At 43.5% G+C, this 15,786-nt stretch overlaps 1 protein-coding gene across 2 annotated transcripts in view; it reads left to right on the top strand.

Annotated features, from left to right (window-relative positions):
• LOC122798613 (heat shock factor protein 1-like) overlaps positions 1-15,786 on the top strand; it is a 538,873-nt gene that overhangs the window by 109,190 nt on the left and 413,897 nt on the right. For both annotated transcript variants that reach the window (XM_044067693.1, XM_044067694.1), the window contains exons 3-4: positions 2,407-2,543; positions 5,765-5,889. In XM_044067693.1, coding sequence (XP_043923628.1) covers positions 2,407-2,543; positions 5,765-5,889 — 262 coding nt within the window. The remainder of the gene's footprint in view (positions 1-2,406; positions 2,544-5,764; positions 5,890-15,786) is intronic.

The following is a 15,786-nucleotide window of genomic DNA, read 5'->3' as shown; positions in this document are numbered from 1 at the left end:
AAAGTCCTGTGGTGGTTCAAAGTCCCAGAAACATTGGTAGTATTTTAGTATATGCTATGTACAAGGAACCAGTGACTTGAGCACGAACAGTGTTCAGTCTCAGAGGGGTTCACAGTGGGAGTGGGTGTGCATCTGGGTTAATCTCTGAACCCACTGCTGTTCATACTGGTGATGGATTACATTAGCAAACGGGTCGGCGAGGACAGATCAACAAAGTTGCTGTATGCAGATGATTTGGCATTACAGGCAGACTGAGCAAGAACTTAATTTTTGCATTCCATTCACCTATCCTTTGCTGACGTCTTATGGGATTAAATGAGAACATATAAGACTGTTGTAATACCAGCAAATTGGGGAAATCTGAAGAAGCTGAATATTAGTATAGGAGGGAAGAAACCTAAAGCTTGTAAACCTGTTCTATCTGGAAGGGGTGGTTGAAGAGAAGAGGAGGTCTGAATGAAGAGAAACTAGCTAACGAAGTTTGCAGATGACTGCAAACTAGGAGCAATAATCAAAACTCCTAATGATGTGGACAAACTACAAAAGGGCCTCACTGAGACAGATACCTGGTGTCAAAGCCATGGCCTGAAGCTCAATGCCAAAAAGTGTATTGTCATCCCCTTTGGTAATAACTCTGTACCCATGAACTACCACATAGCTGGTAGTCTATTTGATGCCGAAAATGTGTTGAGACCTTGGGACACAGGTGGACAGCAGTCTCTTCTTTGATAATCACATCTCCACAGTGGTCAGGAAATCCTTCTACGTGGCTCATCTCATCACAAAAGGATTCTCATCCAGAAAGAGGTCATTGTTCCCCTCTATTCATCACTCATTAGACCTATTATAGAGTACAACGCCCCTTTTGGTATGTACCTCACAAGACATCTACAACAACTGGAAAGACCACAGAAATACCTCACAATGAGGATTACTGGCCTCAAACAGATGCCCTATGCAGACTGTCTCAAAAAACTACAGCTTTACTCCATCGCATATCGCCTACACGGGGGCAATCTCTGCCTAACATACAAAGCTATGTCAAACCCAGAGCTGTTGAACATGCTCCACTTAAAGAAATCCCAATGCCTCCGAGCTACATACTCTAGGGACCTTAACCAAGTCACCACAATAAACAGAACATGCTGGAGGGATAGATTCCTGTCCCAGAGACTTCCCATACTCTGGAACAGACTGCCTATCTATGTCAAACAGAAATCTTCATTAGCACTCTTCAAGAAAAATCTTGACGATTGGATGGGAAATTCACCCTGGGGATCACTTCTGTGGCTCTGCTCGCCAGGGGCACAGGAAAATAATTTTCTTGGGTGGCGAAAGCGAGGGTACATTTTTTGGCTAGGCTTGTATGGGCCCTAGGGCCGATGGCCTAGTACCTACCTATGAACCTATAAGAGGTCAAAGCTAGCAGCCAACTGGCGCAGTGTCCGGTGTAGTGTATGACAGAAGAATGCCAAAGAAGCTGAAAAGTAAAGTGTACAAAACAGTGTTGTGACTAGTTCTACTGAATGGTACATTAACCTGGGCAGTAAAGGCAGAGCAGACAAAACTAGAGATGATTGGATTGAAGTGCCTGAGATGGGGTGGTAGGATGCACACTGTAGGACAGACAAAGAAATGAGAATGGAAGAGCGGAAGCCATAGTAGGTCCAATTGCAGATGAGATCATAGAGAACAGATTGTGGTGGTTTGGACACGTGCAGAAGACAATTTTGGTGAAGAAGATTTTGGGACAGATGAGAAAATGAAGGCATCCAGCAAAGAATCAGATTGTATGAGAGAGAATCTGGGACAGTCAGTCATGAGTGTCCAAGAAGGCAGGAGTGTAGCATTGACTCGAGAGATGGTGACATTTAACACAACGCCCTGACCCCATGTAGAAAATGGGTGGAAAAGGATGATGATGACTGCTGTGCTCTATTATTGTTACTCAACATTTTGTATAATTTGTTGGTTGAGGCTGAAGTTAGTCCAAGAATCAATACTTTACCTCAGTTAAGAAAAATAAATAAGACTTGTTATATTTTTGTCCTTTCTCTGTTTTTATTGACTTCCCATTTGTCTGCCAGGTTTTGTCTACAAACTTTGCTTTCTCTCTTTAAGTAGATGATCCCTTTTGACTTTTGAGCCTGTGCAGTCAACACCTTGGAATTTGCTGGTGGGGTATAATTCTGTATTAACATTTCACTTGCTGATCTGTCAGATGCAATGGTTTGGTTTTCATTTGTTTACAGTGCATCTCATTTTGCTGTTAATCTTTTTGTTGTACAGAATCCTTCTCTGAACTGTATGGGTCTGGGTGGTAGGTGTGGGTGTGTCTGTGCTGCAACTAGTTTTGAGATGTTTAATCTTCTTAATTTTATATATTTGCAATACGTTTCGTTTCAGATGGGTTTCGCAAAGTAGTGCATATTGAACAAGGAGGGTTGGTGAAGCCAGAGAAAGATGATACAGAATTTCAGCACCCATACTTTGTGCGAGGCAAGGACCATCTTTTGGAAAATATCAAGAGAAAAGTAACAAATGTGAGTATCACACTTGGTGAACTTCAGTTGCTGTAATCTGCATTTGAACCGTCACACTTTGAGGTGCATTATTCATTTCAGCACTATGAAGCCCTCGTTGCAGGAGAACTTTGATTTTATATACTGCCCAGTAATATTTTGAATAATTAATCCATATTGTATGGAGCTTTGCAGTCCCAAACCACTGTAAGCAGCAGTTCATATGATTCTGCATTTTTATTTCCACACTGGATTTGTATTCTGCCACCTTTTCACACATTTTTGGTGTCAGTCTGTTAGATGCAACAAGTGGTCTTTTCCTGAGCTCCGACTACACTTTTACCAGTTTTTGCTTCATTTGAAGTACTTGGTTAGTCAGAAAATATTTTGCAATCGTTTGGAGTTTTTCCACATAGCTTGCATGAAAGAACTAAGCCACTTCTGTTCTTTTCAGTAGAGCAAATAACTTTTTTTATATAGTTATACCTGCAGATGTGATGCTGTTAAATGTTCATTGTTTACTTTTGCTGTAGTGATAACTTTGTGGGAATTGTGTTGCAGAAGGACATGAAGATGTCTTACCTGCTCTGCACTTTCCCCACTCCTTGCCAAGCAGATATCCTCCCACTTGGTATAAAAAGGATGTTCACCAATGACCTCTGTTTCTTGCTGCAATACGAGTGTAGATTTGAGTGTATTCTGCTAGTCCATTGATGTCCTTCAAGAATGCAGATTTACAAAAACCAGCAGTAAGCAATCACTTCCTGCAGTGTGGATATTATGAGAACTGACAATGCAGCTTTGGGAGAAATCACTGAGCCTAAACATCCAGTTACAATCCCAGTTTGTTCCATATCTGTTATGGTATTTTGTTTTATTGCTCTTTTACTTGTTTGGAATTCTGTTTTTGTCTTCCAATTTGATTACAGCCTTCCTTGGAGGCTGCCTGAGGCAGGACAACCCACATGTTATGACTGCAGTTGCATGTCTATCGGACATCTACATTTATGGTAGGTACAAAACTGTACTTTTTGGCTTGTCAAGTTGACCACTTCATCCACTGGCATTATTTATCCTAAAATTAAGGTTATGCATGCTAAAGCACATGTTACAGTCTATTCCCACTTATATTGATTGTTCTGTTCTTTTCTTCTCTTTTTCCCTTCCCATATGTGAAAAGCAGTTTGCATGCGTTCAGTAGAGTTTTACATTTGGCCTTAAGAAAAAGTGCATTGGCTACCTTTTAAATAAATATACTAAATTGTGTATGGTCATTTTAAATGTGTTAGTGTTGTAATTGGGGAGGTCATTACTAATAAACTTATTCACTTCCCACAGTTTCAAACTTCATTTATCACTGAACTTTTACAGAGTGCCTTTCAATGGTAAATAGACTTCTACCTTAGACCTTGTGGTAAGCTTAACCATCATTTGTTGATGCCATGAGTAGTCCTTAAAATTTTCAGTTGCACAGTAGATTTCCCATCGCTAAGAGAAGCAACTGGATCCCTGACCAACTCCAAGCTCTGCAACTTTTTTTTCCCTTGGGTACCATCCCAAAGATACTGTAGTGTAGAATTGTCCCCATTTCCTTTTATTCTCAAGTTTCTCCAGAAAATGAGCAAATCCAAAGTTTCCTCATTCCACCATTATTGTCCTCAAGTCTAGTTCCCTGTCCTGTGGCCTTATTTTCTGGTGAAGTCTATGCATCTTGTGCCCTTCAGAACCATGGTGTCTTATCCAGGTGTCTTATCCATCTGGCAAGCCGCCTGGACATTCATTGCATTCGACTAACAGTTTGGTTTTTAACACTCCTGTTTATGGTCAGGATCCTACAAACCCACCTTTGTTGCCTAAATACTCCCCCCGCCCTATAACCCAGTACTAGGAAGGCATACAAGACCAGGTGGATGTACTTCATGGTTTGGGCCACTTAAGAAGTGTTAGATCCATTCTCCTCCTCTGTCCCAGCTGTGATTAACTGCTCTTCTTATTTTTTTGACACTGGTCTTCCTCCTCCTTTAAGTGAAGCTGCATCCTTGTATTCAGTCGTTTTAATGATGAAATGTATACAATAAGTCTTTCAGTCATCCCTAATTTTCACCAAGGGTTCCCCACTTTATCTCTTGCTTTCTTATTCTCATTCTATTCCCGGCGCTTCAGTTTTACAATGTAGAAGTTGATGTTACCCCCTACTGCCTTTTAGCCTGCATACAGTGCTGTATTGAAGTATCTGTCTTGGTAATAACCTTGGCCATAGAAATTTCAGAAATTAAGGCTTTATGTATTGATCATTCTTAATGGATTCACAAGGACAAATTGTACATTTATCCCAGGTTAGCCACAGAGCTAAATTTGAATCTGAGAATAATCGTCTTTTTTCCCCTCTGCAAACTGTTCTATTGAAGAAAAATGTATTTTACATTGTAGACGTTTGCATAGATGAATGAGCTTTTCTCTTGGTAGGACAGGCAGTTGGAAGGACCAGCAGTTTTGTGTTCTGGGCTGCTAATAGATTAGGATCCAAGGTGTCCAAGACAACCCTGTCCAGATGCCTCTCAGTATTAATTTATTCCACAAAAACATCTGACATCTAATCATGCAGCATATTCAGCATGAGGAATGGCTACATTTCACACCAATTTTAGTAATACATCTCTGGATTTAATGGCTTTGACATGGGCTTCTCTACATAACTTAGCAAGTCACTCCATGATTTACTCTCCATGTCAAGGACCTCCTTTGGGTCCACTCTGTTACATAGAATCCTATAGAAAGGCCACCCTGGGAGTCTAGCTTTGGCTTTTATAGTTGGATAACAGTATATACAGGTGATTATAGTTGATTTACATTCAACATACCAACATGCCTCTTCCTGTCCTTTTCATTTGGGACCTAGAGGAGGCTGTTTTATGGTGAAATTCAATTTAAGTTCTCTTGTGCTTAGCTCTCAAGCAGCATGATTTTAATTTTGAGAAAATGAGAGGTGTGTGGTGCATTATGGATAAGATGGAGAAACGTGACAAATGTAAACGTTTTTAGGTCCTGGTCAAGTTCTGCAGGTTTTGAAGCGGGTGGGCACTAATCGGCTTGTGTTGTAATGGTAAATAGATAACTTTGTGTGCTCTACGAGCACAAACTGTACTTCATGTATATGTTAGCAGATTTTTAGGGACATTCCATCAAGAAAATGTGTGAAGGGGAAAACAGTGAATTCTTAAGGTTGTTTTTTTTGTTTCTAGGTTGCTGGTGTAAGAAATGAAGAGGTTAAGGTACGGCAAGACAATATTAGCAAGATCTTAACTGATGTGCAGTTAATGAGAGGAAAACAAGACACTATGGATTCTCGTATACTAACACTGAAACAGTAAGTACAGAAACCTGTTTAAATCCCAGAAATAAATGGCTGATTCCTGTTGACTTATTAGAAATCTCTGTCATGCATTTAATTCTTTCCTGAGAGTTTGAGCTTATCTAATTAATTGATTTAAGCACTTTTCTTACAAATGAGCACTAAATGTTCCATCTGAGCAGACTGTTGAACTTCAGTAAATCTTGTTTTCTTATCTTAACACTGCACACTGCAAAACCAGAAGTATTAACCCATTTTCTTCCCTCCTATTTTTAAAATCGTAAGCAGCTGAGACTACCAGTCACTGGTGGCCTACAAATCACTCTGACGAATCATCTTGTGATTAGTGCTTCTGTTTTTCTCGTGGTGGGAGAAGAAACACAGGGATGTTAATTCCTGACTTTCTGCACCTGGATCACCCCGAAAAGGGACTTGCCATTGGACCTACCTGGTTCACACATAAATATTGTTGGTTTAGTTGTCATTATATCATCTGTTTTTTTTTTTGTTTGTTTTCTCCCCTTCTTATAGGTTCTCCTGGCATTGAGAACCTTTTCTACTTTTATTACCTACATTTATATCCGTAGTTTTCTTGCTGTGGAGTTTCAAAAATAGTTAACAGCAACCTTTCTATGCATTGCATATTATCCAAATACTCCATGTTCCCTTTAGTGCTTTGCAGTTGCTCCTCTTCTGTTTTGAGATTCACCTTATTCTGCAATACTTCACCCTTTGCCAGTCCCTATAAATAATTAATTTTCTGTTTGTCCATCTTTCCTATCTGTCTCTCATTACTACCACATTTTAAACTCCATTTTCATTTTGTGTTATTCACTAGGTTTTCGTCCTTCTGAAGAGATTTCTATCTTTAGTAACTCCATAATCATTTCCACATTGTCCTGTATCTGTCTTTATCTGGGTTTTTATTGTGCATAATCTGAAATAGGATGTGGTAGTGTTCAATTAAATATGTATGGTTGTGTGAAATTTATGCCTACCCTTGTCCAGTGATTTTTTTTACCTTTTGGAATATGTAGATCTGATGTTAATCTTTGTTTATTCCCTACTCTTGGGGGGTATTCGGTTCCGACCTCAGAACCGAGATAGCCTTTTTTTCAAGCTCGTGTCAGCCACAAACCTCTCGAGCTAAGATTTTACCCATCATGCCATTCCTCCCTGTTACCTCAGATCTAGTTTGCCACTTTGCTGTTCAGCCATGTCAAGCCATTCCTCTCCAGCTAAGTGTATGAGTTTTTTCTAATAGAATTATTAGTTTTTCGACATTTTATTAAGTTGTATCTTTTTCTTTATTACTTGTACCTTTTTGGTATCCTCTACCTTTGGGTAGTCTTTCCTCACCCTCACTTGGGCCTTGCTACAGTATGTGTGTGCCTAGTTTTTGAATATTTTGTGGCTATAGTGTCTGAGAAGAAAGGGATTCCAGGCTTTAAGAGGTGTTCGGAGTGCAGACACAAACTTCTTCACTCTGACATGCATGACTTGTTAAATGTTTGGGTTGCCTCCTCTTACAGTGAAGCCGCCCTGTCAGATTTATTAAGGTTTTTCTGCTAGAACTTGGTACTTATTTTTATGTTCGTTCAAAAGGGTCTCCTTAAGACCCCTTTCTGCGAGGCTATTTCTGGGTCGCAGGAATCTTCTCCTCCTTTCAAACAACATAAAAGGTCTAAGTCTCTTCCATAGTCTCCCTCTGGAGACCCTAAGGAATTGTACCATAAAAAGGCTAAATTGTCAGTCGTTGGTGCCAGCGGCTGCTTTCGGCACTGACTCACTTGACTCTGTCTCCGATTGTGTGCTGGTCCCTGTACACCATTGCTTTCGATGCAGACTTGAGCCTTCACAGTGCAGACTACTACAGCACTGACTTAGTTCAGTGCAGACTTTTCGGCACCGATTGGTATATCGGCGCAGTCATCTTTGTCACCGACTGAAGTCTTGGTGCAGACGCCTTTGGCGCTGACAGTTTTCTCTGCACAGACCACTCCCAATTTTGACAACACCGTTCTTGGTGCAGGCATCTTCCACACCATTGATTTTGATGCATTCCACTTCTGCACCGGCTTTAGTGAAACAAACTGTGCAGACACTGGCAGTTTCTGTGCAGACATTACCTATTCAGACATCTTTCAGTGGTCATGCTAGCCCTTTTCTGGACAGGCCCAAATCACCTTCAAGGCTTTCAGTGAGGTCTCCCAGAAGCCTTTCTTAACAACATGATATGGTGCATTTTGTAGACCAGCTGCTTTTGGCCAGAGGAATTTCTGCCCCTTCAAAAGTCTCTCCCCTTTGGAGTTGATCACCCTTCTCCACAGATTCCTACCTGTACTCCTTCGACCTCTGTGGAGGTTTCGAATCATTCTTCCTCGGGCTGGTCTACCTTCCTGACCTTGGAGAGGACACTGGCCCCTGCTTCTCAGCCACCTCTGTCAGAGACTACCACTTCCTCTGAACCTCAGCTGTCTCAAGTCGCAACCCCCGGATTCCGGGCTCAAGAGTCTCGGGCCATTCTCCCCCTGGAGACACCATCCTTGCAGTCTTCCCCAGAGTCTCCCACTGAGGAAGTCCACCCCAAGACTATGTGTAAGAGGAAGCACATGGACTCTACGGGAGAGTTGGTGACCAAAGACAGATTACGATGACTGTTAGGGGTCCTCACGCTCACCTTCTGACGAGGTTTCCTTGGGTGACATCCTCAAAATTTTAAAGCAGAGAGGTGAATGCAAGTCCTCTAACCCTTCCTCAGAGGAGTCTGTGTTCCTGCAGGCTTTTCGTAATTGGCCCCCTTACCTCCTGGGTTACCCCACCTGCCGATGAGAGCTTGTCAAGCTCATCGTGCAGCGTGCGTGGAAGGCACCGGACTCTGTGGAGGCCATACCTTGTAGGCCGGACAAAATCCTTTCTCCCCCAGAAGAGTGCCCACATTAGTCGAAAGGTCTCCCAGTAGACACCATGGTGGTGGCTACCACTACAAAGAAGGAACTGGCAGAGGAGAGCCAGGCTGTTCACATGCCCAATAAGGATTCCCAGGTGATGGACAGATTTTGGAAGCGACTCTTCGCTTCTTCGACCTTTGCTGTTAGATCCTTGTACTACCTGGCACATTTCACAAGGCTACAGAGAGCCCCGGTGTCTGAACTCAGACCTTGGCAGGAGCAGTTTCTGATGAGGTCTGTCAAGGTGGCCCCTCAGTTAGCGACCTTAGTATCAGTTTCCAATTCCTCAATGCGTTTATCACACGCTACTGAAGGAGCAGCGAGAGCTGTGGGTGCAGGCATAGTCATGAGACGCCATGGCAGGACGCACCTTTGTGACTCTGTGGATCCCTTCAAGGCTTCCTTCCTTAATGCCCCTATTGAGACCACAACTTTGTTTGGCTCCAAGGTAAAAGATACATTGGCCAGATGTGAAAAGGATGGTAAGACCCCATCTGCCGTGGGTGTCTGTTTATAGTCTCCTCAGTGGTTCTATTCTAGGAATCAGAAGAGTGGGAAAATGTGGCACATAGGCTGAGTTTTCCCCCTAGAGGCAGGGGGGGAGCTGTAACGGAAGACTCCCTCGGGGCAGGGGAGGTCCACCCCTCCCAGGGAATCTTTCTCTGGGTAGCCCTATCAGCGCTCTGAGGAGCAGCCCGACTGCTTTCTTCTGGAAGCAGTCGGGGGTCATTTTTCCTTGTACCCTTCTGCCTGGAAAACCATAACCACAGATGCTTGGTTACAAAGGCTCATCACCAGAGGATGCCATATTCCTTTCTTATTCACTACCCCCCTTACCCAGAAGCTTACCCGACGTACCACCCAGTCAAAGGAAAGCTGCAACTATAGAAATATCAGAGCTGCTTCGAAAGAGAGTCATCCAAAGTCCCCCCAGACCAGACAGGATTCGGCTTCTATTCAAGTTTCTTTTTGGTGCCATAAGAGACGGGACTGGAGACTAATTCTGGATCTCAGCAATCTAAATAAATTCGTAAAGACAGAAAAATTCCAGATGGTCACGGTTCAGTCTATATTTCCACTTTTGGAAAAAGACGATTGGATGTGCTCCATAGATCTTCAAGACGCGTACTACCACATAAAGGTGGAAAGGTGCTCAAGAAGATATCTTCACTTTTGGAAGGGAGCCAGTCATTACCAGTTTCGCGTACTGCCCTTCGGACTCTCTACAGCCCCCAGAGTTTTCATAAAGTGCATGGCATTAGTCGCAGCTCACCTGCGGCTTAAAGGATTTCAGGTGTTTCCCTACCTAGATAACTGGCTCATTACTGCCCCAGCAAGACATCTACTGGATCAGGCCTTGACTTGCACCCTAAACACTGCACAACAGCTCAGAATATCAATAAACTGGAAGAAGTCAAACCTTACTCAGTCACTCAGAGTACATTGGAGTGATTCTAGACACGATGACTTGTACAGCTTCTCTAACAGATCACAGACTTCAGAGGATCAAAGAACAAGTTCAGGCAATACTTTCACAAAATCTAGCCTCTGCTCGATCCATTCTTCAAATGCTGGGATTGATGGCAGCTTCCATCACCATAGCCTCATGTGTAGCAAGGCTACACATGAGGCTTTCTCAATGGCTGCTTCTTACTCTGTGATACTCATCCCAGCACCCCTTAACTTTTCCAATTCGAATAATCAAGATTTGCAAACACGACTTGCAATGGTGGATGTCAAACAACCTTCACCAGTGGTCTCGCCCCTAATCAGCCCAAAGCCACAGTGACCATGGACACCTCCCTGATGGGGTGGGGGCCTGTTTCAAGGTAAGACAATCTAAAGCATTTGGTCAGAGATGGAGGCTCATCTGCATATCAGTGTCCTAGAACTGAGGGCGGTGCTACTAGCGTTGCAGGCATTCCAGTCTATCCTTCCGTCAGGCACAATTGCGATTCAGTCAGACAACATGGCAGTAGTCTGGCACATCAACAAACAAGGGGGAACCAGATCATACCCACTCAGAGGCCATGAGTATATGGCAATGGGCGATGGTCTCTAACCATTTTCTGATAGCGACGCACATTCCCTGGAGCTCCAAAGTAATAGTTATAAGTTGAGCAGATGCATTCTACAGCCTCACGAGTGGTCTCTCAATCCTATAGTGGCAGCGAAGATTTTCGACTGCTGAGGCCAGCCTTGCTGCGACCTGTTTGTGTCCCCGGCCAATCACATGTGCAGCAACTAATTTGCCCTGTTCCCCCCCTCGGGGACAGTCGCTGAGAGATTTTCTTGTCCACAATTGGCCCTCTGGTTGCTATATGCCTATCCTCCAATACCCCTCGATGTTCATAGTGTTTCACTGTTGCAGTCATTACACTTGGGTTATCCTGCTGGCAGGCTACCCGCAGTCGGTCTGAATTCCAAAGTCCTGGTCTGGCATCTGTTGCTGTCGCCTCTTCCCTGAAGTCAGTGCGCCGGGGTATAAAAGATGCAGTCGACACAATTTTCTTCAGTCTGTCTTGCTGCGTGGTGCCCGAAGCAAAATTTCGCAAGTGCCGGTTGGCCGACTCCTGAGATTTTCGAAATTGAATTTCAGAACTGAAGTCTTCAATAAAGCCAAGTACCCCGTTGGGGAAACTTTTTTTTTTTTCTTGCTCCAGACCGATGTCAGTAAAAGTTAACCATTTTATTTCTTGTGGGAAGCAAATACTTCATAAGGATTTTCACTCTTACTGTATTCCTTGCCTAGGCCCCGACCACGACGTTGCTAGTTGTCGGTTTTGTGCTAGATTCAACCAACGCACTATTAAGCGTCTGTTTGATTTTGCTTTACATTACTTTGGCCGAAGGTTTAATTATATAATGCCTTCGGAACAACCGACGTCCGGAATTCATAGAAAACGCTAGGACAAAGAAAATGACAGGCATCCGAGGTCCAAAACAGGCGAAGCCTCTTCTAGGCCAGTCGCCAGTTCTCAGTGAGCTGCTTTTGCAGCCCCTGACACCCGCTACCTCGGAGCCACATGCCGCCTCCGACTCCCATGTGGAGACACTTAGGCCTCTGGAAACTCAAGGTATTGGGCCTACGGAAACTACTCCCTCAGATGGTCCGGGGCCGCTGAGTAGACATCGGCTTCTGAGGGTGTTTTCAGACCTCCACAGCTTACTATCAGGGCTACTTCAGCAGCAAAGACAAAGTCTAAAACACCTATAAAGACAAAGAAACAATTTCAGCATTCACCTGGACAGTCATCCATGGCAAAAAACAGATGCTTAAAATGGCAGAGGACCTAATTACTCTGATCAGGGGTTCCCATCCTCCTCCTGATAAAAGGCCCTAGGCAAGATACTGACTATGATTCCTCTGACCAGGTTTCTATTTCCTCTGATTCCTCTTCAGAACAGGGATATTCTCTTCCTCCTTATGAGGACTCTGATGCTGAAGAATCTATCCCTTCAGCCTCTCCTCCTGAGGATTATTCTTTTGAGGAAACCCTGCACAACCTGAGGGAGCACTTCCATTGGGAGAGCCAAGATTATTCTGAATCCAAGAAAAGGCTCGGAGATTTTCTATTATTGCCTCAGCACAGGCCCCTTGCTATTCCCCATGTACTAGATATTGTTGTTTTTTTTTTTTTTTTTTTTTCTGAATCCAATTTGTCTCCTGATTCTTTACCCCCTGCACCAGTTAAGCCAGATAGGTACTACAGGGTCCCAGATTCACATACATTTCTTTATAAAAACCCTGCTGCTGACCCAGAAACAATTTCACAGGGTCCCAAAGGGATCAAGGCTTCTACTGCGAAAAAGCCTGTTCCCTCTGATAGGGATTCAAGAGAACTGGACAGATGGGGGGGGAAAAGTCTACATCACTGCTACTTTAGCTGTAAGGGCTTTAAACTGTCAGTTTCACATGCTTAAATACCAACAATATCTGATGTCTTTGCTCAAACAGAAAATGCTTACAAGCTCAGAATGTACTGAAAATAAGGAAATGCAGGATTTGTTGCATGCAGCTGAACAAGTGGGAAAGCGTACTTTGCAATGTGGTTTTGATTCATTAGAGGCTTCTTGCAGAGCCGCAGTTACAGGTTCTGTCATTCGAAGGCATGCTTGGTTAAAGGAACAAAGTTTAACTGATCATGTTAAAGCAAAATTGTTGGATGCTCCATTACAGCATGATACTTTGTTTGGTGTTAAGGCAGAAGATTGGTTAAAGAAAATGGAGGATAAAGCAAAATCAATGTAGACAATAAAGGGTTTCCTACAGGTTCAACCACCCAGATTTAGCAGGAACTGGCCTTCAAAAAATTGGTCCTTTCCAGTGTCTAGACAGGCCATAAAGAGGCAGATACAGACTCCCAAGAGGCAGATCTCAGCCACAAGGCACATACAGACCTAAGCAATGGGGTGCTTCTGCCCCCAAAGGTGGAGAGGACAAATCTCAACCCTATAGGAAACGGTCCCAATGACTTCCCTCTACCAATGCCAAGCACTTGCCTCTTGGGGGGAAAACTTGCACTTTTCTCACAAAATTGGCACAAAATTACCCAAGACAAATGCATACTAAATATTGTTTCCCAGGGTTACAGGTTCCACTTTCACACCCTTCCAAGGCCAAAAGGTATGCCAGACCTACCACACAAAGACAAATATTTGCTCTCATGGACATGAGGGCTATTCTGAAAGTACCACAGCAAGAGCAAGGACAAGGATTTTACTCAAGACTTTTCTTGGTACCCAGAAAGGACAAAGCTTGGAGACCATTATTGGACCTGTCTACCCTAAATACTTTCCTGGACATTCCAAAATTCAAAATGTTGACACTACACCAACTTCTTCCCATGCTGGGCAAGAAGGCTTGGCTAGTTACTTTGGACCTCAGAGGCATACCTGCATGTCCCAATCAGACAATCTTGCAGAAGATACCTCAGATTCATAGCTGGCTCAGTACATTATCAATTCTCTGCATTGCCCCTTGGCTTATCTACTGCACCCAGGGTCTTCACAAAATGCCTGGCACCAGTAATTATTTTGCAGACAAAAAGGAATTCAAATATATCCCTACTTGGACTGCCTTATTCAAGCAGACAGCAAGGACAGTCTACTAAAGCATCTGGCATTTGTAAAAAGATTACTAATTTGTCTAGGGTACACGGTAAACGAAAAGAAATCAAAACTAGTGCCCTCTCAAGAGATAATATTCCTGGGTGCAAGCTTAAATACCACTGCCCAGATGGCTTATCTCAACAGGCAAACCAAGGCAACTGACTCATTATTTTCAAATGATGGCAACAAAGACCCAGCTACCTGCAAGAAAACTTCTGCAGGCTTTGTGCTTCATGGCATCCTGCATCATGCTAATTCCATATGCAAGACTGCATATGAGGAAGCTGCAATGGTATCTAAAAAGTGTTTGGACTGAACATTGCCACAGCCAGGAAACCATAATTACTCTCATTCCCTGCCTGCAACAGGAGTTTTGATGGTGGGCACTGGCCTGTCACACAAGGGACAGCCTTTCACTCTACCCACAGCCAGGCAGACACTAACAGATGCATCGGATTATGCCTGGGGAGCACACATGGCGGGAAAATGCATACAGGGCACGTGGCCCACAGACCAAATGCATTTTCATATCAATCAAAAAGAGATGCTAGCTGTACAGAATGCCCGGATAGCCTTCAAGGATCTGCTACATCCAGGACAACTATTACTAAAGACTGACAATACTACAGTCATGTGGTACATAAACAAGCAAGGGGGCACACATTCCTACCCCCTCTGCAGGCAAACCATGACTTTGTGGAACACAGCACTGGCCTACCAAGTACATCTGCAGGCACAATTCCTGCCAGGAGAGAAAAATACTCTGGCAGACTAAGCAGAAACATCATGGACCCTCATGAGTGGAAACTAGATCCACAAGTCTTCAGCATGATAAAGAAATGCAGACGCCCAGACATAGATCTATTTGCCTCCTCTCACAACTGCCAACTACAGAGATTCTGCAAACGGACTTGTCACTCACAAGCATGGAAGGTGGATGCTCTATCATTCAGCTGAAAAAGCCCAACAGTTTATGCCTATCCACCACTGCCTCTACTCCCCAAGGTACTTCTAAAAGTCAGACAAGAGAAGCCAAAAATGATCGATTGCCCCAGACTGGCCACGCCAGCACTGGTATCCAATCCTAAAGAGCTTGTCTCAAGGACCAGCCTGGACTTCACCTAAAATTCCTCATCTGTTGACACAACAAAACAATCAGATCCTGCACAGCCAACTCAGAACCTTAAATCTGGCTGCTTGGCGAATAATATAGCCACTCAGAACTCGCCTCTCTCTAAAGCAGTTATGGATGTCATTTTGGAAGCCAGGAGGCCCAGCACCAGGAAATTTTATGCAGAAAAATGGAAGAGATTCTGTGCTTGGAACCAGGCACAAGGACTTGAATCTCTTGTCCCTAATATTCCTCAGATTTTGCAATACCCAACTGAGATGCTGGACAAATGCCTGTCCTTCTCATCAATTAAGATCCATGCCTCTGCCATTTCAGCTCATTACAATACGGAACCTCCTATTTTCTCTCATCCACTACTAAAGCAGTATCTCAGAGGGGCAAAAAATGTAAGACCCCCAAGGAGAGCACCTATACCAACATGGGACCTCAACTTTGTCATGGAAAAGCTCACACTGCCTCCTTTTGAGCCAGCCAATACAGCTGAGATATAATTCTTATGGAAAACTGCTCTGCTCCTAGCAATAACCTCAGCAAGAAGAGTCTCAGAGTTGCAGGCATTAATGGCAGTGGAACCTTTCATCATTTTTCATCCGGACAGAGTTTCTCTAAGGACAAACCCAACATTTTATGCCAAATGCCATCCATTGTGGCTCTTAACCAAACCATTAATTCATTTATCAACCTTCTATCCAAATTCCCAGAATAAAGGGGAGAGAC

Source organism: Protopterus annectens, chromosome 3.part1 (genome assembly GCF_019279795.1).
Source record: "Protopterus annectens isolate FY-2018-M chromosome 3.part1, PAN1.0, whole genome shotgun sequence".
In the NCBI taxonomy this organism is placed as follows: Eukaryota; Metazoa; Chordata; order Ceratodontiformes; family Protopteridae; genus Protopterus; species Protopterus annectens.
Note: the sequence above shows the minus strand (reverse complement) of the source record. Positions and strands in the feature narration are given on the sequence as shown.